The sequence below is a fragment of the Cryptococcus neoformans genome (genome assembly GCF_000091045.1).
Source record: "Cryptococcus neoformans var. neoformans JEC21 chromosome 5 sequence".
Classification (NCBI taxonomy): domain Eukaryota; kingdom Fungi; phylum Basidiomycota; class Tremellomycetes; order Tremellales; family Cryptococcaceae; genus Cryptococcus; species Cryptococcus deneoformans.
Window position 1 is genome coordinate 1,166,135 of NC_006687.1, and position 19,097 is coordinate 1,185,231.

Consider the following 19,097-nt stretch of genomic DNA (forward strand, 5'->3'; position numbering starts at 1 on the left):
GAAATGGGCGGTCGGCGGCGGAGAGTATAAGAGATGACTTCACCTCCGTCGTTCATTGAGATCACAAGAATATCCACAACTGCTTCAACAATCATCCAGTACTATCTACTCCATGCCCAGCACCATGTCCGAACAGGATACACCCAAGGGCACAGAGAGACCGCTCACAGCTTACAACCCACCTTTACCCTCCAATAGCACCCCGTTCAGCTTCGCCTGCCGTTGTCTGAATGTCAAGATTGACGGACGCGTTTCTGCTTCAGATGAACAGAAAGTATTGAGCAAGGGTGAAGGAGGTACTAGCGCCCAAGGAAGTGTGGAAGTCTTCCTGCCTATAGGATCGGAGGGAGTGGTGAGTCAAGCGAGATCTTCCGATAGTGGAGATGGCACGTTGACAAGATTATTAAGAAATTTGCGGATTATGTGGTTTATGACCAAGACATTATATCCTCTCGAGAGGATAAATCCGGTAGTGCGATCATTACTGAGGACTCTCCTGAACCTTCATGGCGGAAATGCTTCATCTGTGGTACGAGGTGCTATCGTGTCAAAGATAAGGCGCAGAAGGATCCAGCGGTTGAAGAGGAGTGGGTTACTGTAGAGTTAAACAGCGGCGTAGTGGTAAGGATAGGCTCGTTTACTTGTTTCTGATAGAAGCTAACCGTTGGTTAGTACGGAGAAAAGCTCTCGCAAGCGCTCGGACAAGAAGGTCTCCCATTCACTGGTCTCCTATTCGATCCACCATCAGGGCAGTCCAACTTCGGCCGTCCGCCTACCAATCCTAGCCCTTCCTCTGATCCAGACTCCTATCTTCCCTCTGCAACACCTTCAATCCACTACGTTCCTACTCCTCACGATCCATTCTTTCTTCCTCCGCCCTTCATCCCGTCCAACCCGCACTTGAAAGATCTTTGTGACCAAGCAGAAGAATACCTCAGGGAAGCTCACGGCAGGCTGGAGGATGAAGTGCGACACTTCATATCACTCAAAACATTAGAATTACGTGATATGGAAGAAAAAGTGCGAGGGGAAGTGGAGTTATTATGGGATAAGTACAGGAATGGGCCGGGTAAAGAAGAGATCAGTCGTCAGCGCAGCGCGAGTATCAGCCGTACCAGGGAAAGCTCTTCCCGTGCTCCTGAACCGTCTAGCGTATTCCCGCCACCCAGAAACCCTCAATCCCAAAAATCTTTCCAAGCCACTCCGCCGTCACCTCACGCCACTCCTAACCCTATCATGCAAGCCTCAATCGCACCAGCCACTAGCGCTTTACCTAACGGGACATCACTCCTCGCTCATTCCTTGTCCCAAGCGTCGTTCTTCCCACAACCTGCTATTAATGAACTAGGAACTGATGGGGAAGTTCCTGAGGAAATGAGAGATGAGATTGACCATACCATCTCTGAAGTGGCTAGAACATATGGTAAGAAAGGGGATAGTCGAGCGGTTGCTATGAGCTATATCTTTAGCTCCTTTGCGGAGAACATGGGAGGTGCAACTCAGGTTTCTCGTGTGAACCAGGAAGAAGCCGAGTCTCCTGAGAATACGGGTGAGGCGCCTAACAAGGACAGCTGGATTGACCAAGAGACTGACACAGCGAGGATGGCAAGGCCGACTGATCAGTTGGATGCTGTGGTGGAGGAGGACTCTGCCGACGGAGCGACACCGCGACCCAAGCAGACAAAGCCATTACGAGACGATGGAAAATCTGGGGAGAAGAGTAAGAAAGGCAAAGAGAAAGCCAAAGTTAAATTTGAGGAGCCCGAGAAGCCAGGGAAAAGTTCTCGAAGCGCGGATGGAGACAAGACCCCCACGAACACCTCGGAGGAAGAGGGTAAGCTACATGCTTCCAGAAGATTTACTTGTAAATTAACGTGATTCTAGACTACGTATTCGATTTTGAGCTCGAGGACCGCCCTTCAGAACCTGCAGAAATTGTACCGTTCTCTCTCCCCCATTCCTCAGCTGGTTCACGTAACATGCTTGAGGCCAATCTTTCGCACACATTCGCTGCCGACCTTCCTTCTCATCGCGCTGCTTGGCGTCGCATCGAACAGAACGGTTCCATGTACGAGGCTCTTCGGCGGGAAAGGCGATCACACCCCAATGATAACCTTGTGGACGATAGCGAGTTGAGCAAGTTTGCCACTTCTGTGCCCATCGCAATCAATCCTATACGAGCAGGTCAAGCTAGTGTTCCTGTCGCATTGGAACGTAAGACTTCGCTCACAGATCGCCCTGGAATAGTAGTTCCTGGCCTCGGACCGGCCATGCGGGAGAAAGGCGTTGCGAGGAGCAATTCACTCGGTCTGGGTTTCCCCAAAGGCGTACAGTCATCTTCAGCGCGTGGCCGGCCGTCAGATCAACAACGAAAGACTTCACGTTCTGCTTCAGTCTCACGCGAGCGAGAAGCAGTACAGTCTTATGCTGCGGATCCGGGCGCGGTATTTGAGACATTGGCAGATGGTGAGGGCGAGGAAGAAGAAGAAGTGGAGAACACTACCGTGGCAGGGAAAGGAACGATAATGGAAAAGGGATTCGTGCCGCCTCATGTGTTGGCTAGGCAAGAGGATAGCAAAAAGCTTCCTGATGTTGGGTGGAGAAGTTTGGCGTCGTAGTGTGCATAGAATCTTGAAGGAGAAAGGGAATTACAGTAATAAGAAAACGGAAAACGCAGGCGTTGTATATATGAGTGCATAAGGTTTCCTGGCGCGATGTACGGTATGCATTTGTCTTAATAATGTTTAGGTTTCCACGACCACACAAGGGACGCGGATGTATACAAGGAGTTGTCTAGTATCAGGTTGAGGTATAGCTCATGGTGGCATCCGGAGGGGTTGAGGATAAGAAGATATAAATAAACGAAAACATGTCATCTTTCCCCCCTCATCGTCATAAGAAGTTACGGTCCGACGATAGCCGACCGACGGACGACAACAAATAACGCATGAAATCATTGCGTACATCCAATTTTCATCATTTCACTTTCTTTTTTTTCCACACGCCTCCTTAAGCCTCAATCATCATGCTGCTATACACAACAAGAAGACTTCCAAGCATAATTCGCCCAGCGTGCACGCTTCGGCGATTGACCAGTGAGTTGGGGACATATCAGCTCGTGGATTCGAAGGAGTCGGATGGCTAACGATGGATGGCTGGCTAGCCTTTAGTGGTGGCCCTTTCCCAAAAAAGCTTGCTTTTGCATTTGACATTGTAAGAAACAGGGACGAGGATCTTATGAGGGTCTTTGGCTAGAGACTGACCCCCAGGGTTTTGTGTGGTAGGATGGTGTGCTCAAACAAGGCCACAATGTCCTACCTGAAGCTAAACGTACAATGAAACTTCTTACGGGCGAAGATGGACGATTGCCCAAGTACGTCATCCAGTTGCTTCCCAAAATGATAATAGCTCAATCCTACCTTTCACAGACCAATACCCTTTTTGCTGATAACCAACGGCGGTGGAGTTCTTGACCACGAGCGCCTGTCCTTACTTTCCTCCGAACTGGGTGTCCAACTTACACCAGACCAACTCGTCCAGAGTCATACACCCATGCGCGATTACGCACACAAGTACAAGGATAAGCACGTGCTTGTTATTGGGGGGAAGGGAGAAAGCTGCAGGAAGGTCGCCGAATCGTATGTTCATCGTCATAAAAGTTGGACGTGTCCATTCTAATGAAGGGGTGATGTATAGGTATGGGATGAAGAATGCCCACATACCGCAGGATGTAATCGCTTGGAAATCTTCAATTTGGGATCGTACGGAGTTGGCGAAAGAAGAAGAGGCATTTGTCCGAGTACGTTCACCAGGTACCCTGCATCTGGGTGACTAACAGATTGTGTTCGCATGATTTAGCCGCAAGATTTCTCATCCATCCAGTTTTCCGCTATCTTCGTTATGCATGATTCTCACGACTGGGGGCGAGATACCACTCTTATCTTGGATCTTCTCAATTCTGAAAACGGATATCTGGGCACAAGAACGGAAGGAAGGAAGAATGGGGAAGAGGCGGTCGAGTTGATTATGAGCAATCCCGATGTTGAATGGCGGTCGTGAGTGGCTTTTCTACTGCGATGTTCAGATGGCTTATGGCATGGAAAGTGACTGGCCCATACCTCGATTAGGTCAAGGGGCCTTCAGGATTGGTTTGGAAGCTGTTTACAAGGTATTTCGTGCCCTCTCGGGTGTCAAAAACGATCACTGATTCGTTCCATTAGGCAACGACCGGCCTTGACCTCACTTATACCCAATACGGCAAACCTTTCAAAGCCACTTATGACTTCTCCGAGCTTTCTTTGCGCCGATACTTGGCTTCTGTCGGACGTGACTCTAGTGTTCCTTTGCACGTGTAAGTTTCTCCCCTTGGCTGAATGGATGTTCCATCACTATGATAAATGCTTAAAACTATGCATGAATAGCTACATGGTAGGCGACAATCCCGCTTCCGATATTGCCGGCGCAAACGCGCACGGCTGGTCCTCCATCCTCGTCCGCACAGGGGTCTTCCACGATACCCATGGAGAAAAACCAGCGTATCAACCAACTGCCATTGCCGATAATGTAGAAAAGGGAGTAGAGTGGGCTATTGGTAAAGAGATGGGGTTGTTCTGATTAGCGTACGGTGCTAAATAAAAATAGAAAGACACTCAACTCACGTATAGATGCTAGATATATCTCATGCTTGATGCATTCATTCTGATCGATCATGGTGATTGTGGAGATGATGCTTGAGAACGCATAGATGGGGGTAATAAAAAGGGAGCCATGCGTGAATTCGTCAAGAAGGGTGAAGACGCCGCCGGAATAATTTTCAGGCGAGACTTTTCCTTTTCCTCTGACACTTCTTCTTTTCCTTCCCTTCTCCCTTCCAACACATTTTCCACGTCTGGTGCAGTTGAATAATTCCCACCACCTTTCCAAACGTATCCCCATCTATCTCCTGCTAATGCCTCCGTGGCATTACCTCCCACCTTCTCCACCCAGTGTTTCAGTTCCATCCTCCTCAAGATTTTCGTCCATCGTTTTTTCTGCGTTCCAAGTCTTTCAAACTTGACCCTAACTCCCAATTTCACATTGACTTGATTGGGATTCAGAGAATAGAGTTGGGAATGTCCTGACGAATGAAAACAATCAAACCACCCCTCCCAAGCCATTTGCCCTAATTTTCGTAAACGGTAATTGAGGGCATAGTCTGCGATTTGACGCCATGTTTCGAGGCCTGGAGGGATCTGAAAGTTCATGAACCGGGATATCATAGAAATGACTTCGGCTGGTATGACTTTAACTTTTTGCGAGTAGGTCGCAGGGGAAGAGAGAAGCGCTTTGATGGATAGGTGAAGGGTTTGGCGATTGGGGGCTTGTGAGGAAAAAAGCAAATACTGTTCAAGTAGAGTCGAAGGCGAAGCGACAGACCGCGGTGGGGTCTTCAAATATGCCAGGTAGAGATTTAATAGCACCGTATCTTCTAGCCGCGTTTCTTTCGCCTTTCCTTTCCCCATGGGCTCGAAATCGGTAGCATTTTCCAACAGTTTCCACGCATGATCAAACGAAGGCGCTTCACCGAGCAGGAGCAGATGGTGTAAGCGGCCGAACAGCTGAGACATTGTGTAATGACTGGAGTCCGGGATGAACTCTACCGGTGGTAAAGTCTGCATAGCCCACCAGTTTGGTCGAACTTTCCATCCACCGGCCCTTTTATTTCTCTTCATATCTCTCGCTCGTTTGGCATGGCCTAGAGATAGGATGCGTCGGTCGATCATCAACCTCAGCACGTCTTTCTGGGTACGAACGTCTCCGCATCTTTTAGAGTATGCAATGAGTAGTTCGCCAGCTGACCGCGTGAGGTCTGATGGATTGGCTTTGAGGTGGGAGAGGATCTCGTCTGGTTGAGGAGGATTGATCTGTGCCAAAAGGCGATGAACAACAGTAGTTTGTACGGCCTCAGAATCAGATGATTGTTGTTGTATAGCAGGGTTTTTAGAGACTATTCATGCAATGGTCAGCATGATACCATTTGTTGTTTTCATCAACACTCACCATCTAGAAGTGGCCGACGTGGCTTCGTTCTGCTTTTCCATTCAGATCCACTCGCCTCTCCAGCACCGTTTGCGTCTCTTTTTCCTACTTGATGAGAGGCTGGACTTGAAGAAGCTCTTGCAGCCCACGGCAAAAGTGCTCCCAGCTGTACCAACTCGACACAGTGTCGAATTGGTATCCTTGGGGGCATGGGGTATACGGCCGTCTAGCTGAAGTTGCCACGGTTCTTCTAACAGCCAGATATTGTTTGGTATCGTTCACAAGGCAACTATCGGCAGACTCTATGGGCCATATCGCGGGAGAATGCCGGTGCGTATTTTGAGGTGTTTTTGACTTGAGATTGAAGATGGGTTCAATGGATGACGGTCAAAGAATCACGGACACACAACGAAACGGCCGAATCCTTAAGCGGAGTCTGCCGCCAACTCCGTACAACGAAAAGAAGAAGAGAGAGCGGGATAAAATGGGAATAAAACTGCAGCATGAAATTGCGTGCCTCCACTTTCTTGGTCCACTTTCTGGGCGGGGACCGTATTATGACGACGCTCAACGGTACCAAACAGCTCCTTCATAGAGCTTAAACTGTGTGGAATGTCTCCAAGATCTGCCGGTTCACCGTATAGTACTTGCTCTTGGTAGGAGTACGAATTCAAGGCCCAGATGTAATCATCTGCTATCTCAAACCCGGTGGTGCAGCCAAGAACTTGTCAGGTGATAGTCAGTATGTGAGAGGATCTCTAACGTCACTAGGATGCATTTCCCACGTCCAATGAGGGGTTTATATACTCTTGCCACCGTGATAAATTCCTGTTCTCTTACCAGCTTCTTTTATCTTTATTCCCAACCACCTATCCAACATGGAGTTTCTCACGTCTTCGCAAGAAATCAATAAACCCAAACAGCTGTACCCCTGCCTCGCGGTGATCGACATTAATTCTTCTTCTGACGTTAGATCCCGACGTCTTTCTGCCGGATCTTTTGGATCTGACAAGGACGAAGGTAATGTACTCACCAGAGTTATCTCTGGGGGAGGGAGGAGAAAGAGTTCCTTTGGAGAGACCGGGGGTGGCGGTGGGGGGCGTAGACTTAGTTTCGGGGGAAAGAAAGATGACGATGCTAAGGTTGAGGGAAAGTGGTACTGGAGGGTACAAGCAGGAGTAAACGAGGTGAGAACTATCTGCTACAATACATAACGTCTACCTACTAACAATCAAATTAGACTCACATAGTTCTCCTTCCCCTTACCCAACCTTCCAACCCGCTCCTCACGACCCGACCTGCACCCCTCTCTACCGCTATCCCTTCGCACGCCACTCATGAGGCATCTACCCACCCTAATGAGTCAGCTATCGCTGAGAACGAGGGGGATAAAAATGAATCGGGATTTGCTTCTCGAATGAAGAACATGTTCCGACGTGCTTCCTCCTCTGTTAAGGAACGTCCCTCCGCTCCATCTGCCTCGGAGACTACTTCGGGCGGACCTGATATTGGAGGTGAACGAGTGACCGACCAGACGGAAAGGGGAGAGATGCTCCCTAGTGCTAAAGGAAATGTTGAAGGAGCTACCAATTTGAACAGCAATGCTGAGCTGGGATGGCCTGGAATCATCAATAATGAGAAGCTGGCCGCGATTCTGATACCCCTTTCTTCCGTCGGGAAGAAAGTGGGTTTGGGTGGAGGTAAGAAAGCGGAAGCCAGCTGGGTAACTGTCCAGGTTTGTCACTTGCTTCTTTACTAGTGATAAGATGCTAAACTTTCTTTAGGTCACCTCCAGCACTCAATCGATGGAGCCCATTGGAACTAGCAGGTTCGACCCTACTCCCAAGTCGGGTTTTATCAAATTTGAATTTGACAAAGGCTGGCTCGGAGCCAAGGGGTGGGTCTCAGTTCTCAACCGAAGCCGTTCTGGTATATCCACAGCTGACGACTCTCTCTTTTAGAGAGGCAGAGGTCCTTCACCATTACATCACTACCGCCGTCGCAGCTGCTCCTGCACCAATTGAGCGTACCGCGCCCAACCCATCTTCCTTCCAGCTGGGTGGTCAACAGGCAGCCTCGGGGGCTACCCAGCAAGCGCAGCCATCTGACCCTCTGTTCTCTGGGTCACCTTTCGCCAACACTGGCGCCGCTGGGGAGACTGCAGAGAGGCCCTTGATTGATGAAGCGATTGCGCCTGATGTAAGCGCCACAAGCAGTCGAAAGGTTGCCGGGGTTTATTGAGAGCGCACCTCAATGTGATTGTTTCTCGACTTTCTGATGATGGGGGTAACGTCCTGTAATAATTAATGTCGTGTGAAAGTGTAATAGCAGTAGTCGAGAAGCTTTATGACGCGTTAATAGTACTGCACAAATTGACTAACATACTCAATAAATACTTATGCAACTTCTTTTACCCTATTATTATCTATCACTTTTACTCTCCCTTGATCAGGCTCTCGAGGCTGATCTCTTTGCCGTCACTCTTCAGCATCGCCTCGACGACGCTGAGATCCCAGAGAGCACCTCTAGGCTCACCAAAGTTCTCCTCCTTGTTTTCTCTTCCTTCCTTGACAGCCTGCACAGCGTTCACAAACATTTCGATCTCGACTTCCACACCCACTTGCCTGGTGGTGATCGTCTTCTTTTCCAAGCCGCTTCCTTCGGCAGGAATAAGAGTAGTGATAAACTGCCTATCGAAAGTTTGCTCAACCGTGAGAACGCCATTGAGCAATGTGACAACAAAACCGTTGGATGTTCGACCCTCGGGAGGCATGTCGGGCTTGGCAAAGCTAAATGTGATTTGACCCCTAGGAGTAGACTGGCCAGGCTGCGAAGTTAGATCCTTTTCGGTGTGAACAGCGCTGTCCAACTTTGACTTAGGGCCGTTGGGAGGGATGGTAGCGGAGGGAATGGGGAGAGCGATGGCTTGGACAGTGTCGTGCGGTAGAAGATGAGTTCGGTGAAGGGAGGCAAAACCAATGAAAGAAGCTGGAAGAGCAGCGGGAGGGAGTACAGTACGGAGAAGAGCCGCCCAATGGACACCACCATCCAGAAGGAAACCTGCCAAAATCTTAGGGTTTGAACATTTGGATCGTCAGTACTGAATGTGACTTACCGCCCTGATAGTCAGGAATAGTACGCCATCCAGTGGCATGGTACTTGGACCCATCCTCGACGTATGAGGTAAACTTCAAGTCCCAGAAAAGGACAGGACCAAGTTCAGGTGTCTTTGCGAGGATGTCTCCAGCAAATCGGAGAGCGGGCTCATGGGCGTAGTCTATATTTCTGTCAGTCGGTAAACTTATGGATGATAAATGTAAACTTACTTTCGGCAACCCTCCAGATTAAGCCCTTGGGCTTGTAATCCCTCTCATACTCCTCTATCAATTCCATAGCCTCCTTGACATCCCTTGCCAAAGGCTTTTCGCTCAACACATGCTTCCCAGCTTTCCATGCCTTCCTGACAAGGTCAGGCTGTTTGGTGATGGGCAACACGAAGAGAACCGCATCAATCTCCTTGTTTGCCAAGACAGCCTCGAGGCCATCGTCACCATACAAGAGCTGAGGAGAAGGTGCGCCTACAGAGGTGTACTTGTCATGCAAGGTCTGAGCAGAAGACTCTGAGCGAGACCAGATGGTGTGGAGGACGAGAGTTCTGAATCGAGCAAGGGAGAGGAGAGCCGGGACGTAAGAGGCCTGGGCGAAAACGCCTGAGCCAAGGAGAGCGACGTTGATGGACATTGTGATACTTGAAGCAGTCAGTAAAAAAGGCTATTTTACTGTGCAAGAGATGTTGTGGATATGGCGGAAAAAAGAAATTCAATAATAGTAACGTGATGGTTAATCTCTGATCGTAACTGCCGGAAAGGCCGCGGACTCATAAATAAAGCTCGTTCGGTAACGAGTCGTCTGAATTCCGGATAACAGCGGCAACCGCTTGACATCATCATTTTATTGCTCTTGTACAAGACACGTCAGTGAAAGATGGAAGGAACTCTTCACAGTCCATGAATGCATGGCAAGTATTGCGGATGTCTGGATAATAGGGCTTGAGGTATCTCTGGGATAATGCATAACAGCAAAGTGGATCGAAGACGAGACCAACGGTTGGATAAGGTATACAACTCCGCAGCCGCAAACCCCCAATTTGGTCAGTATTTCCTAGAGAGGTCTGATGTATGATACAACATTGCATTACCTCTGTATTTGGAAAGCAATTTTGGGACGCTGTACTACGGAAGCACATATTAACGCGACTAATATAAGAAAGCGTTGACAAAATCAATCATCAATGGGCGCGTTGTGTGAGCCAGGCAAGGACAATATCAAGGTTCTTCGTAACCAGGTCAGCGCCGGGATATAGGGGCAGGATAGAAAGTGAAGGATAGCTTACATGCTTTGTTTTATTACTAGTTGAGTAGCACTATCCCACACATTCAGCGACTACTCCAGACGAACATGCTGGTCGAACTCACAGATACAGCTCTGCCCCCTATCTCTCCTAATCGCATTTCCTTAATCAAGTCATCAACTCCCATAGCTCCATGAAGATCGTTCTTGTTCGCCAGGACTAATAAAGGTACTGAAGCAAGTGCCGGAATGTTTAATAGGGCGTGAAGCTCAGATGTCGCTGTTGGTATGGAGTGGTGCTAATTGAAGTCAGTAAATGTGTCCATTGGAGAGTATCGGACCCATACATCAGCAGCATCTACCACGTAACTATCAGTATGGGTCAGCTTTGAAGTCCTCGGAGACTTGAGTTCATTTCACTCACATGATAGCATCGGCTCCTCTGCAATATCGATCCCACATCCCTCTAAACTTTGGTTGTCCCTATTTACCATATCAATTAAGGTGCACTCTACTTGAAGGAGCTTTTCCGGCCATATAGGTAGTAGACTTACAGCTACATCCCAGATCTTCATGGTTACATTGCCTTTCCGTACCTGGCGAAGATTGAAGGCCACCGTTGGGACAACGTCTTCAGACCATTGGTCGGAACCCAAAACATTGACTAATCTGTAATGTGAGTGCGTCAGTGGACCATTGTGGAAGCTGGAGGTCCCAAATATCAAAAGACGAACGATGTCTTCCCGCTTGCCTATATTAGAATGAGCATGGGCATCAGCGCTCGTATGTCTGGCGGCATGGCTCCTAGTAACTTACCTGTAATCCCACTATTGTGACTTCCAGATGCTTGGCAAAGAACAAAGACAGGAACCAGTTGAAAATCCCGTTGAATATAGACGCCATGTTGTTTATGCTGTCAGAGCTGAACAATGAGTTACTGCAAGGCAACGTAACGTGTCCTGTATCTTCGATCCACAAGGTGGAATGCTAACGTTTGATATGGGTGCTGGCTGTGGGTGGGTATTTTTGTCACAGCCCTCACTGAGGAGCTGTTCCACTTGAGGATTGATGAGGTAAGAAGAAAGTTGGGGCGAAGCACAGCAAAAGGAAGATTCTTTGGTGGTTGATGTTGTGGTCGATCGATCACCTAATAGCCGGCGGAGGTTCGAGCGGCGGTGATGTTGTTATTTATATACAGCGCGCACGAATGACAAAAGTATCATAACAACTCATAAGATGAATATTCACTTACCGTGCAACAAGTTCCTGTTCGTATAACGGCTAGTATGCTCGCTTGTCACTGGAGGATTCAGTTCCACAGCGTCCGCGGGAGATCGGAGTTCGATTCTCCGACAGGAAGTTTCTTTTTGCTTTTTCTCTGCTCCCTTCTCAGTTCAGTGCCGAAGAGAATTATTGGAAGGTTTACGAGTCGCGGAGACGAATTTGAAATTTTATGAGGTGAATTTGCAATACCATTACCTTTTTGTGCTAATTGGAGGCTAATGACTAATTAAACACAGATTTGGTCCCACTAAAAAGTTTGATGGTGGCATAGGCGGGATAGGAAAGAAGGTTAAAGGCAGCTTTCTATACACCTTTTTCTATTCCCCACTTTCTTATCCTTTTTCTAATCCATCCATTCAAGTGGAGGTCGTCCATCAACAATAACTTTGAACAACGTAAGTCATTCTTCCGTACATCCTCATCCATACAACATTTCTCCCTCATATCACTTTCTTTTGCTGACCTTCCTCATGCTTTTTTCTTCCCTTACTATCCACACCCGTTCGCCGTCGACGCGTTGTTTATCCGTTCCTACACGGGTTACGCCATGTTTAGACACGTTACATACACAAAATGTCTGCTCCTAGCTGGGAAGAAATGGAAGCCAAGCGAATCGAGGTAAGCGCGCATCGTCTACTTTTGCAAAAACTACGGTGTTCATCTTTGAATAAACAGATGATCCAGTCTCTTCGCGAAGTCTCTTCTGCCATGACGCGCTGCGTCCATGTCATTGAAGAGTACACCTCCCTCTCTCCCGTCAATCTCTCCAAGCCTGATCTCCTCCAACCTCTTACTGCCGGTGGCCCTCTTGCCGTCGCTCTTGCCTCTGGATTGGCTGATGCCGGTGTCGGAGGTACTGGTAAGAAGGAGCGTAAGAAGAAGGAAAAGAAGATCAGGGACCCCAACGCCCCCAAGAGGCCTCCTAGTGCCTACATCTTGTTCCAGAACGAAGTTCGTGATGACATTAGGACCTCAAACCCTGGAATGCCTTACAAGGATGTGTTGCAAATAATCTCTCAGAGGTGGAAAGAGTTGCCTGATAGCGAGAAGAAGGTAAGTTGATTGTATGGATTTGGTAATTAAGAAAGTTTGGGCTGTCGCTGATGATTCGTCTAGATTTTCGAGGACGCCTATGCCGCCGCGCACAACAACTTCCGAGCTGAAGAGCAGGCGTATGCCAAGAAGGATGCCGTCGAGGTGGACCCTGTTCTTATGGAATCTTCCGACGACTCTTCTGACGATGACTCCTCCGAAGGGGGCTCTGTAAGCTCGTCTCGCTGTCTTTGACTAAAGTATATGCTCATCGTCGATGCAGACTCCCGCTGCTCCTATCCCTGCTCCTACTCTTGCGGCCGCTGAGAAGAATAAAAAGGACAAGAAGAGGAAGACCAAGGAGGAGGAAGCTGCTGTGAACGCCGTGCTGGGTGAGAACAAAGACAAGAAGGTTAGTTATCAATAACTGAAAAGTGTATTGTATGTGCTGACACCGAGCTGCAGAAGAAGAAGAAGAGCAAGGATTAAGTATAGTCCCCACGTCTTGTTTCGATGGTGGAGTTTCAAGGTTATTCGATTGGTCTAGGGCCTTTTATATAGAGATAGTTGTCAATAGCCTATTTGGGCTTGATTTTTTCGGTTACATAACAATTAATTAGATGATGATACCATCCCCATGTATAGAGCTGACATGGCTCCATGTAACCAGACTTGGAGGCCGAAAGGATTGTTCACAAACAAGAAAACAGGCACCTGTGAGCGATGCGTCGGGTGGTTTGTTTAGTGCATGTGCTCCGTACTCAGAGTATGAGGGGGATGACCAGAAAGAGTCAGTAAGGTTACCGGGTGTGGCGTGATGATATATACAAGATATGGCGATTATATGCATTATCACGTCCGGCATACCTGTTGTAGGGCATTAAGTTGCGTCCAAGGAAGCGATGATATGGAAAGCGGTGAGCGTGAATTGGAGGCGGTGCCTATCGGCACTCGCCTGGGTTCGCCAAAATAGTGGCATGTCCTATTCCTTGCGTTGGCTCTTGTTCCCGCCTTCGTTCTCGGCCACCGATTCTTTTCTCTTTCTTTTCGGCCACGGACTCTTTCTCCATTCTGCCGTATCTCTTTCGCTTCTATCCCATCTACACAGTCGCCGCCACTGCGACTATTATCACACGCCAGGGCGAATCACAAAGGACGGGTATACAACGGACGCACTATTGCACTTCGCACAACAACCCTCTTTTCGCACGCGCGCTGCCATCGCACACTTGACCACTCATTGCATTCTTCAGAACCGCACATTGCGCGTCTAGTAGAGGTACTTGTTTCAAGTCGTATATGTTGGAGGAGGTGGGGAATTCATCAACTCATCTTTAAAGTGTTTCGGTAGACATCTCTGGATCATCTGGTATGTCCATCGTACAGTTGAACATGTCCTGGTGAACTGATTTCCTTGGAAACTTCTTCTTCTGACAGATATATTTATCATACATAATGGCTCTTCGTTTCCGAAATGCCACACCAGGTACAATCCTCTGCCTTGCAGCAACCATCCTGCTCGCAATTGTCTCCTTCAACACTCCTTTACTCAAGAGTCTCTACTTTTTGTCGGCGACATTCTCATCAGGATCGTATGAAGGGACGATGCAGTTGGGAACACTCGGATTCTGTGTGACATTAAATGATGCCACAAATTGTACTGGTCCGACAGTTGGGTATGAGTTTGGTGAGTGAATTAAAAGGTAGATGAGCCCATATACTGAGACGATATCAAGATCCCAACACTGTTTTCGGCATCTCCTCTTTTGACATCCCTGAAGCAATCACCAAATATCTCACTTACGTTCTCATCCTTCACGTTGTCGCTCTCGGTTTCGCCGCTATTGCCATGATCGTTGCCATTTTCGCCCATTCGCCTACTTTTCCCCTCATGTGTCTCTCAATCTGGATGGCTGGGATCGCCTCGACTATTACCCTTATTGCCCTTATATTTGATCTCGCAATGTTCTACATTGCCAAGTCAAGGATAGACAGTGTGGATGGAGCGTCGGCGGAGATCGGAATATCAGTGTGGTTAACGCTAGCCGCATGGCTAGTATTGGCAATTGGTGGATGTTTCTTCGGTATCGGCAACTGCTGCGGTTCTTGCCGAGAAGAGCGAGAGACTGGAGACCCTCGAAGGAAATATGACAAAGATGATAGGGAGGAAGAAGATTACAAGATGCGGATGATGGCCATTGACAATGAACGGCGGAGAAAGCAAGCCCAAGAGCAAGATCTTCCTAGTTTCCAGGAACTTTCGCCCCTCAAAGACGAGGAGGAAGACAAATATCTTATTGAACCCCAGCGAGATCAACAAGATTTGGCGAGGAATGGGAGTGTGGTACAAGGTGTAGGAGTTGGGTATGGGAGGAGGAACAACAGAACACCGGTCAACGAATACTCGCAGCAACCAGGCGCATTTGCATGGGGTCAGCCTAGAGGGTATCAGACCCTGCAGAACATCCAAGCGCCCCCAAGGGCCGCTAGAAGATTATCAGATGCAACTAGCGCAGGAGACTTTGTTGGTATCGGAGCTGGAGGAGCAGGTGTTGATGTTCCGCCCGTGCCCCCTTTAACCCAGCACCAGTCATCGCAACAAGGTTATGGTCAAGGTTATTATGGTGAGAATCAGTATAATGAGCAGCCCGGACAGTACGGACAAAGCTACGCGGAGCAAAATCAGTATGGAAACAATCAAAGTACGTGGCAAAGCCATTCTCCTTATCATTATCACGTATAATCCAAGATCAAGGCTGACAAAATGTGCAATAGACTATAACGACCCCTACGCCTCTCAACAGCAACAAACCCCTTACGATCCCTATACCCAAACGACCTACAACAATGAGCCTTATATCTCGTCCAACCTCTCCACTTATTCTGCTACTCCCGCGCCTGTGGCAATGCCTACCCCAGCACCTACACGATCCCCTCCTCAGTCAGTTCCTATCACCCAACCAATGCAATCTTCAAATCCCAACCCTTATAATTACGCCACCGTAGGATCATCAGAATCGTATGATCCAGGACCTCGTGTGACCCAAGCAGACCCTTATGACGCTTACGATGATGGGCTTGGAGCTATCGGGATGGCTGCTACGTCCGGTATGGGCAGGCATGCGCGAGACTATACCGGACAGACGTTTGCGTCTAGTTCTAGTTATCCACCGCAGCAGCAAGCACAAGGCTCATCAGGAAGTAGAGGGATCCAAGAACCTCGACCGCGACATCTGGTGAACCAGAATAATTCTTCTCTCTTGGCTTCCCCCGTCTCAACGACGTCGCCGATCGATCATACGAGAAATGAAATCATCGGGCAACCTATGATGATACCGAGCGGTAGCGGGTTTGGAAGTACGAATGCAGCAGCAGGGGGGTATGCGGATGATTTGTTGGATGTGAATGGGTCCAGTAATAGGCCGCCAAGTTATTCGGCTGGTGATTATGCGGTGCAAAATACGGCTGTGCCGGAGAAGAGCTCGTACAATTGAGCGAAAAATGAATAGGATATACGTCCGAGACGTTTAGAAGGGATAAGGAAGAAGGAAGGAAGGAGGAAGAAGAACGACTGGCAGTACGTACGTAGTCTGGACCTCTTGTGTGTGGTTTGTTATTGTCATTTTTGTATGCTCGAATCACGATATCAACTAGAATCTTTTGGACGGACATTACGATGGTTATATAACGATAGTTTATATATCTGGGTCATGCATAGCATTTCTTGATTTTTCTGATGAGTTCTTTAGCATTTGAGTACATCATCAATGGACTCTACTGCGTGGCAGTGGCATGATATAGGTGGTGTAAACATGAAAGCACTCATTACGTAACACCAGGCCATTGCAACAATATGTAATGGGCCAGAACCCAGAACCCAGAACGCGCTCGCTGTCAGCACGCACGAGAGATTGTTCTTCGCTGTCCATAGTAATAGCCATCGTAATTCACTTTCCTATCACCAACCTGTGAATCTCACTTTTGGCATTCATAAACAAGTATCAACACACTTTGCCAATACCATAGTCTCAGTTGTCACAGTCGGAAAAGGTCGCGGGACCGCTTTGGCAATTTACATCGAACGACATTCAAGCAAATCCACTTCAGCAAAATGCTCAACTATGTCATGCTCGTCTCTCGACAGGGTGCGTCTCTTCTATTTTCATACAAGTGCCGTATATTATCTATGACTGACTGTCTTGCCGTACTAGGAAAAGTAAGACTTGCAAAATGGTTCCAAACCCTTCCAACCAAGACGAAGAATAAGATTGTAAAGGATGTCACTCAACTTGTACTTGCTAGGCGAACGAGAATGTGCAACTTTTTGGAATACAAAGGTGAGCCAGCTATGATCCTCTTAGGGGATTGCTTGTCCCTTTTGGTGCCATGATACGAGCTCCACGAGTTCCTCAACCCATTGCGACGGGACGGAGATGAGAAGATGACGGGGAGCAAACGAATTGCGCAAAGGAGCTAACGAATATCCATGCAGACACCAAAGTTATCTACAGACGTTATGCGAGCTTATTCTTCATCACTTCTATTTCACCGGGTGATAACGAGTTGATTACTTTGGAAATTATACATCGTTACGTGGAAGTCTTGGATCGATATTTCGGTAATGTACGTTCATCCTACCTTCCCATCCCTACTTTAAAATCCTAAGCGTCTCTGCCATTGGCTGACGTTTAAGCTTGCGCTGGTGTAGGTGTGTGAATTGGATTTAATCTTCAACTTTCAGAAAGCCTATGCCGTCCTTGACGAGCTTATCATTGCTGGGGAAATACAAGAATCGTCCAAGAAAACTGTACTCAAAATTGTGCGTCTTTAATTTTATCTGTCTGTTATGAGAAGCAAAGAAGACGATGGCTGATGGGATAATGGCTATCTCGGGCAGGTTGCGCAATCTGATGCTATTGAAGAGGGTGAGTCGCTGCGCGAGAGTATGAAGCAAAGTGGTTTGCCGTTTTGAGATGCAAGGCCACCAGAAAGGGAAGGAAGGTTGTATGGTCAATGTTGTTACCAGAAGTTCTTCGAAAGACAAGATGGGAAGGCAGGGGCTAGGATGGGATTGAGGGGTGTACAGAGGTATAGATGCTGACGAGATTTGCTCTTTATCTGCCACCACTTTTGCAGCTGAAGTAGCTGAAGACTCATTGGCGCGATTGGGTAGCTTGGCAAGAGGCGGGCAAGTTGGATAGACCGACTTGGGGTGGATATCAGACAGAGCATGTTGAGCTAGAGGACCTGTAGGATTCGTTTGGGGCTTTGTATATGTACGAGATGCCAAAAGAGTAATTATTCATACAGTCCGTAAGAGGTTACAGGAGTATATCTACATCTATTTCATATCGAACAGATTGGAAGTACATGTCCATTAGATGACAATCAGTAGGCAAGGTTGAGGATTATACAGTCTGTATAATGATGGTCAGTACTCGGTTCAGTATCTCATTCGTACATACATCATCATCATATTTCCATGATGTAAGCTTTGGGTTCGCGGGAGCATTCCTCACATATCGTTGATCCCCTTCGGGTCTGTCATACATAGTTAGCCCCAGCAAACGCCCTGAACCACTCAAAAGCCGGCTTACCTGACTTTAGACTTATTCGATGCAAGCATAGATTGCATGGTGATGCAGATTGAAACGGCGTTAAGGACTAAACAAGGGGCGCCTTAGTTTGTGCAGTACAAAGCAACGGGGATATGGCTTACCTGGAGACCAATCATTACCCAATATGGAAGCACAGATGTGTCCGTTGGAATATATATGGGGATGAATAGGTGCTTGCCACATATCATCTACCACAAAAGTTACCTATTGCTATACTTTAGCAATTCCATTACATCTTTGGGCCAAATACTTCATGACATACTTGTGGCACCTCAATAGGATACCGATCTTCAAATTTGATCCTAAGAGCGAATTGCTCGCCCTACAGCGTGCCGTCAGTGGTCTACACTAAATTTACATTACGCATTGGAACCTGCTTTGTAGATCGTCTCATCTCCAAGTACCGCGATAGTGAAGATCCATTCTTCCATGCTATCCGCGCTCAAAAGAGATATACCTGGAGGCGTACCCTTGCTCTCAATATCGCCGAGTTCCTTCACTGAAAGAAGATTAGTTGATGCTGAATGAATGGAGAGACGATCGTACTGAGGCGTTTTGTTGCTAAACGAAGGCCCGGCATGACGTATGGGGTATATCAATTACAATCAGAAGACATACAGCAATATAACAATGATCGACACACTCGAGACACACTGGCTTTTGCACGCCAAGTTGCACGCAGTAGTTCATCGGCCACCTCGTCGCTGCTGGCTGGCTCGGCCCGAAAGGGCGGACACGCCCACTCATAATGTATTTACGTAAATTTCCCTCAAGTCAGCCTCGTAGCGACCACTT

At 47.9% G+C, this 19,097-nt stretch overlaps 10 protein-coding genes across 10 annotated transcripts; 6 read left to right on the forward strand and 4 right to left on the reverse strand.

The window, feature by feature from the left end:
* Window positions 1-77: 77 nt before the first annotated feature.
* Window positions 78-2,724, forward strand: CNE04160 (expressed protein). The gene is made up of 4 exons (XM_571071.2): window positions 78-352; window positions 409-621; window positions 673-1,834; window positions 1,885-2,724. The coding sequence occupies exons 1-4, from the start codon at window positions 113-115 to the stop codon at window positions 2,616-2,618; spliced, it is 2,349 nt and encodes a 782-aa protein (XP_571071.1). The 5' UTR covers window positions 78-112; the 3' UTR covers window positions 2,619-2,724.
* A 273-nt stretch (window positions 2,725-2,997) lies between these two features.
* CNE04170 (mitochondrion protein, putative) lies at window positions 2,998-4,759 on the forward strand. The gene is made up of 9 exons (XM_024657279.1): window positions 2,998-3,095; window positions 3,164-3,213; window positions 3,285-3,373; window positions 3,429-3,638; window positions 3,697-3,799; window positions 3,859-4,055; window positions 4,105-4,168; window positions 4,221-4,351; window positions 4,422-4,759. The coding sequence occupies exons 1-9, from the start codon at window positions 3,026-3,028 to the stop codon at window positions 4,612-4,614; spliced, it is 1,107 nt and encodes a 368-aa protein (XP_024512938.1). The 5' UTR covers window positions 2,998-3,025; the 3' UTR covers window positions 4,615-4,759.
* On the reverse strand, window positions 4,394-6,398 carry CNE04180 (expressed protein). The gene is made up of 3 exons (XM_571192.2): window positions 6,040-6,398; window positions 4,659-5,986; window positions 4,394-4,585 (listed from the first exon to the last, which is right to left on the reverse strand). The coding sequence occupies exons 1-2, from the start codon at window positions 6,227-6,229 to the stop codon at window positions 4,707-4,709; spliced, it is 1,470 nt and encodes a 489-aa protein (XP_571192.1). The 5' UTR covers window positions 6,230-6,398; the 3' UTR covers window positions 4,394-4,585; window positions 4,659-4,706.
* Window positions 6,399-6,860: 462 nt separating this feature from the next.
* On the forward strand, window positions 6,861-8,431 carry CNE04190 (expressed protein). Its single transcript, XM_571073.2, has 4 exons — window positions 6,861-7,205; window positions 7,259-7,753; window positions 7,803-7,915; window positions 7,980-8,431. Exons 1-4 carry the CDS (start codon window positions 6,897-6,899, stop codon window positions 8,257-8,259), a joined length of 1,197 nt encoding a protein of 398 aa, XP_571073.1. The 5' UTR covers window positions 6,861-6,896; the 3' UTR covers window positions 8,260-8,431.
* Window positions 8,432-8,433: 2 nt separating this feature from the next.
* CNE04200 (conserved hypothetical protein) lies at window positions 8,434-9,826 on the reverse strand. Its single transcript, XM_571074.2, has 3 exons — window positions 9,345-9,826; window positions 9,134-9,295; window positions 8,434-9,078 (listed from the first exon to the last, which is right to left on the reverse strand). Exons 1-3 carry the CDS (start codon window positions 9,757-9,759, stop codon window positions 8,453-8,455), a joined length of 1,203 nt encoding a protein of 400 aa, XP_571074.1. The 5' UTR covers window positions 9,760-9,826; the 3' UTR covers window positions 8,434-8,452.
* Window positions 9,827-10,035: 209 nt separating this feature from the next.
* Window positions 10,036-11,515, reverse strand: CNE04210 (conserved hypothetical protein). The gene is made up of 8 exons (XM_571191.2): window positions 11,185-11,515; window positions 11,103-11,119; window positions 10,923-11,037; window positions 10,793-10,851; window positions 10,716-10,737; window positions 10,494-10,667; window positions 10,412-10,441; window positions 10,036-10,351 (listed from the first exon to the last, which is right to left on the reverse strand). The coding sequence occupies exons 1-8, from the start codon at window positions 11,269-11,271 to the stop codon at window positions 10,307-10,309; spliced, it is 549 nt and encodes a 182-aa protein (XP_571191.1). The 5' UTR covers window positions 11,272-11,515; the 3' UTR covers window positions 10,036-10,306.
* A 487-nt stretch (window positions 11,516-12,002) lies between these two features.
* CNE04220 (nonhistone protein 6, putative) lies at window positions 12,003-13,357 on the forward strand. The gene is made up of 6 exons (XM_024657280.1): window positions 12,003-12,047; window positions 12,208-12,270; window positions 12,328-12,705; window positions 12,769-12,915; window positions 12,968-13,096; window positions 13,150-13,357. The coding sequence occupies exons 2-6, from the start codon at window positions 12,226-12,228 to the stop codon at window positions 13,171-13,173; spliced, it is 723 nt and encodes a 240-aa protein (XP_024512939.1). The 5' UTR covers window positions 12,003-12,047; window positions 12,208-12,225; the 3' UTR covers window positions 13,174-13,357.
* A 333-nt stretch (window positions 13,358-13,690) lies between these two features.
* Window positions 13,691-16,410, forward strand: CNE04230 (hypothetical protein). The gene is made up of 4 exons (XM_571076.1): window positions 13,691-14,053; window positions 14,122-14,371; window positions 14,421-15,386; window positions 15,460-16,410. The coding sequence occupies exons 2-4, from the start codon at window positions 14,140-14,142 to the stop codon at window positions 16,176-16,178; spliced, it is 1,917 nt and encodes a 638-aa protein (XP_571076.1). The 5' UTR covers window positions 13,691-14,053; window positions 14,122-14,139; the 3' UTR covers window positions 16,179-16,410.
* Window positions 16,411-16,582: 172 nt separating this feature from the next.
* Window positions 16,583-17,989, forward strand: CNE04240 (conserved hypothetical protein). Its single transcript, XM_571188.2, has 6 exons — window positions 16,583-16,829; window positions 16,896-17,021; window positions 17,177-17,307; window positions 17,393-17,503; window positions 17,582-17,609; window positions 17,821-17,989. The coding sequence occupies exons 1-6, from the start codon at window positions 16,796-16,798 to the stop codon at window positions 17,883-17,885; spliced, it is 495 nt and encodes a 164-aa protein (XP_571188.1). The 5' UTR covers window positions 16,583-16,795; the 3' UTR covers window positions 17,886-17,989.
* CNE04250 (hypothetical protein) lies at window positions 17,971-18,951 on the reverse strand. Its single transcript, XM_024657281.1, has 7 exons — window positions 18,849-18,951; window positions 18,680-18,801; window positions 18,565-18,624; window positions 18,404-18,506; window positions 18,282-18,348; window positions 18,150-18,225; window positions 17,971-18,101 (listed from the first exon to the last, which is right to left on the reverse strand). The coding sequence occupies exons 1-7, from the start codon at window positions 18,880-18,882 to the stop codon at window positions 18,093-18,095; spliced, it is 471 nt and encodes a 156-aa protein (XP_024512941.1). The 5' UTR covers window positions 18,883-18,951; the 3' UTR covers window positions 17,971-18,092.
* Window positions 18,952-19,097: the final 146 nt, after the last annotated feature.

Bases quoted from the DNA above. Each gene is read 5' to 3' on its own strand.
- CNE04210 (XM_571191.2), bottom strand. From the start codon at position 11,271: ATGGCGTCTATATTCAACGGGATTTTCAACTGGTTCCTGTCTTTGTTC. The intron at 10,668-10,715 runs GTATGGGTCCGA...GACTTCAATTAG, and splicing joins ACGTGGTAGATGCTGCTGAT to CACCACTCCATACCAACAGC. The intron at 10,442-10,493 runs GTGAGTTCGACC...TGTGTGGGATAG, and splicing joins TAGGGGGCAGAGCTGTATCT to TGCTACTCAACTAGTAATAA.
- CNE04240 (XM_571188.2), top strand. From the start codon at position 16,796: ATGCTCAACTATGTCATGCTCGTCTCTCGACAGG. The intron at 17,022-17,176 runs GTGAGCCAGCTA...ATATCCATGCAG, and splicing joins CAACTTTTTGGAATACAAAG to ACACCAAAGTTATCTACAGA. The intron at 17,504-17,581 runs GTGCGTCTTTAA...TATCTCGGGCAG, and splicing joins AGAAAACTGTACTCAAAATT to GTTGCGCAATCTGATGCTAT.
- CNE04180 (XM_571192.2), bottom strand. From the start codon at position 6,229: ATGCCCCCAAGGATACCAATTCGACACTGTGTCGAGTTGGTACAGCTG. The intron at 5,987-6,039 runs GTGAGTGTTGAT...TTGCATGAATAG, and splicing joins ACGTCGGCCACTTCTAGATG to TCTCTAAAAACCCTGCTATA.
- CNE04170 (XM_024657279.1), top strand. From the start codon at position 3,026: ATGCTGCTATACACAACAAGAAGACTTCCAAGCATAATTCGCCCAGCG. The intron at 3,214-3,284 runs GTAAGAAACAGG...TTTGTGTGGTAG, and splicing joins TTGCTTTTGCATTTGACATT to GATGGTGTGCTCAAACAAGG. The intron at 3,374-3,428 runs GTACGTCATCCA...TACCTTTCACAG, and splicing joins GAAGATGGACGATTGCCCAA to ACCAATACCCTTTTTGCTGA.
- CNE04250 (XM_024657281.1), bottom strand. From the start codon at position 18,882: ATGCCGGGCCTTCGTTTAGCAACAAAACGCCTCA. The intron at 18,802-18,848 runs GTACGATCGTCT...ATCTTCTTTCAG, and splicing joins TTTAGCAACAAAACGCCTCA to TGAAGGAACTCGGCGATATT. The intron at 18,349-18,403 runs GTAAGCCATATC...CCCCTTGTTTAG, and splicing joins GGGTAATGATTGGTCTCCAG to TCCTTAACGCCGTTTCAATC.
- CNE04160 (XM_571071.2), top strand. From the start codon at position 113: ATGCCCAGCACCATGTCCGAACAGGATACACCCAAGGGCACAGAGAGA. The intron at 353-408 runs GTGAGTCAAGCG...AAGATTATTAAG, and splicing joins CTATAGGATCGGAGGGAGTG to AAATTTGCGGATTATGTGGT. The intron at 622-672 runs GTAAGGATAGGC...ACCGTTGGTTAG, and splicing joins AGTTAAACAGCGGCGTAGTG to TACGGAGAAAAGCTCTCGCA.
- CNE04200 (XM_571074.2), bottom strand. From the start codon at position 9,759: ATGTCCATCAACGTCGCTCTCCTTGGCTCAGGCGTTTTCGCCCAGGCC. The intron at 9,296-9,344 runs GTAAGTTTACAT...ACAGAAATATAG, and splicing joins AATCTGGAGGGTTGCCGAAA to ACTACGCCCATGAGCCCGCT. The intron at 9,079-9,133 runs GTAAGTCACATT...AGATTTTGGCAG, and splicing joins TATTCCTGACTATCAGGGCG to GTTTCCTTCTGGATGGTGGT.
- CNE04190 (XM_571073.2), top strand. From the start codon at position 6,897: ATGGAGTTTCTCACGTCTTCGCAAGAAATCAATAAACCCAAACAGCTG. The intron at 7,206-7,258 runs GTGAGAACTATC...CAATCAAATTAG, and splicing joins TACAAGCAGGAGTAAACGAG to ACTCACATAGTTCTCCTTCC. The intron at 7,754-7,802 runs GTTTGTCACTTG...AACTTTCTTTAG, and splicing joins CCAGCTGGGTAACTGTCCAG to GTCACCTCCAGCACTCAATC.
- CNE04220 (XM_024657280.1), top strand. From the start codon at position 12,226: ATGTCTGCTCCTAGCTGGGAAGAAATGGAAGCCAAGCGAATCGAG. The intron at 12,706-12,768 runs GTAAGTTGATTG...TGATTCGTCTAG, and splicing joins TGCCTGATAGCGAGAAGAAG to ATTTTCGAGGACGCCTATGC. The intron at 12,916-12,967 runs GTAAGCTCGTCT...TCGTCGATGCAG, and splicing joins ACTCCTCCGAAGGGGGCTCT to ACTCCCGCTGCTCCTATCCC.
- CNE04230 (XM_571076.1), top strand. From the start codon at position 14,140: ATGGCTCTTCGTTTCCGAAATGCCACACCAGGTACAATCCTCTGCCTT. The intron at 14,372-14,420 runs GTGAGTGAATTA...GACGATATCAAG, and splicing joins GACAGTTGGGTATGAGTTTG to ATCCCAACACTGTTTTCGGC. The intron at 15,387-15,459 runs GTACGTGGCAAA...AATGTGCAATAG, and splicing joins TCAGTATGGAAACAATCAAA to ACTATAACGACCCCTACGCC.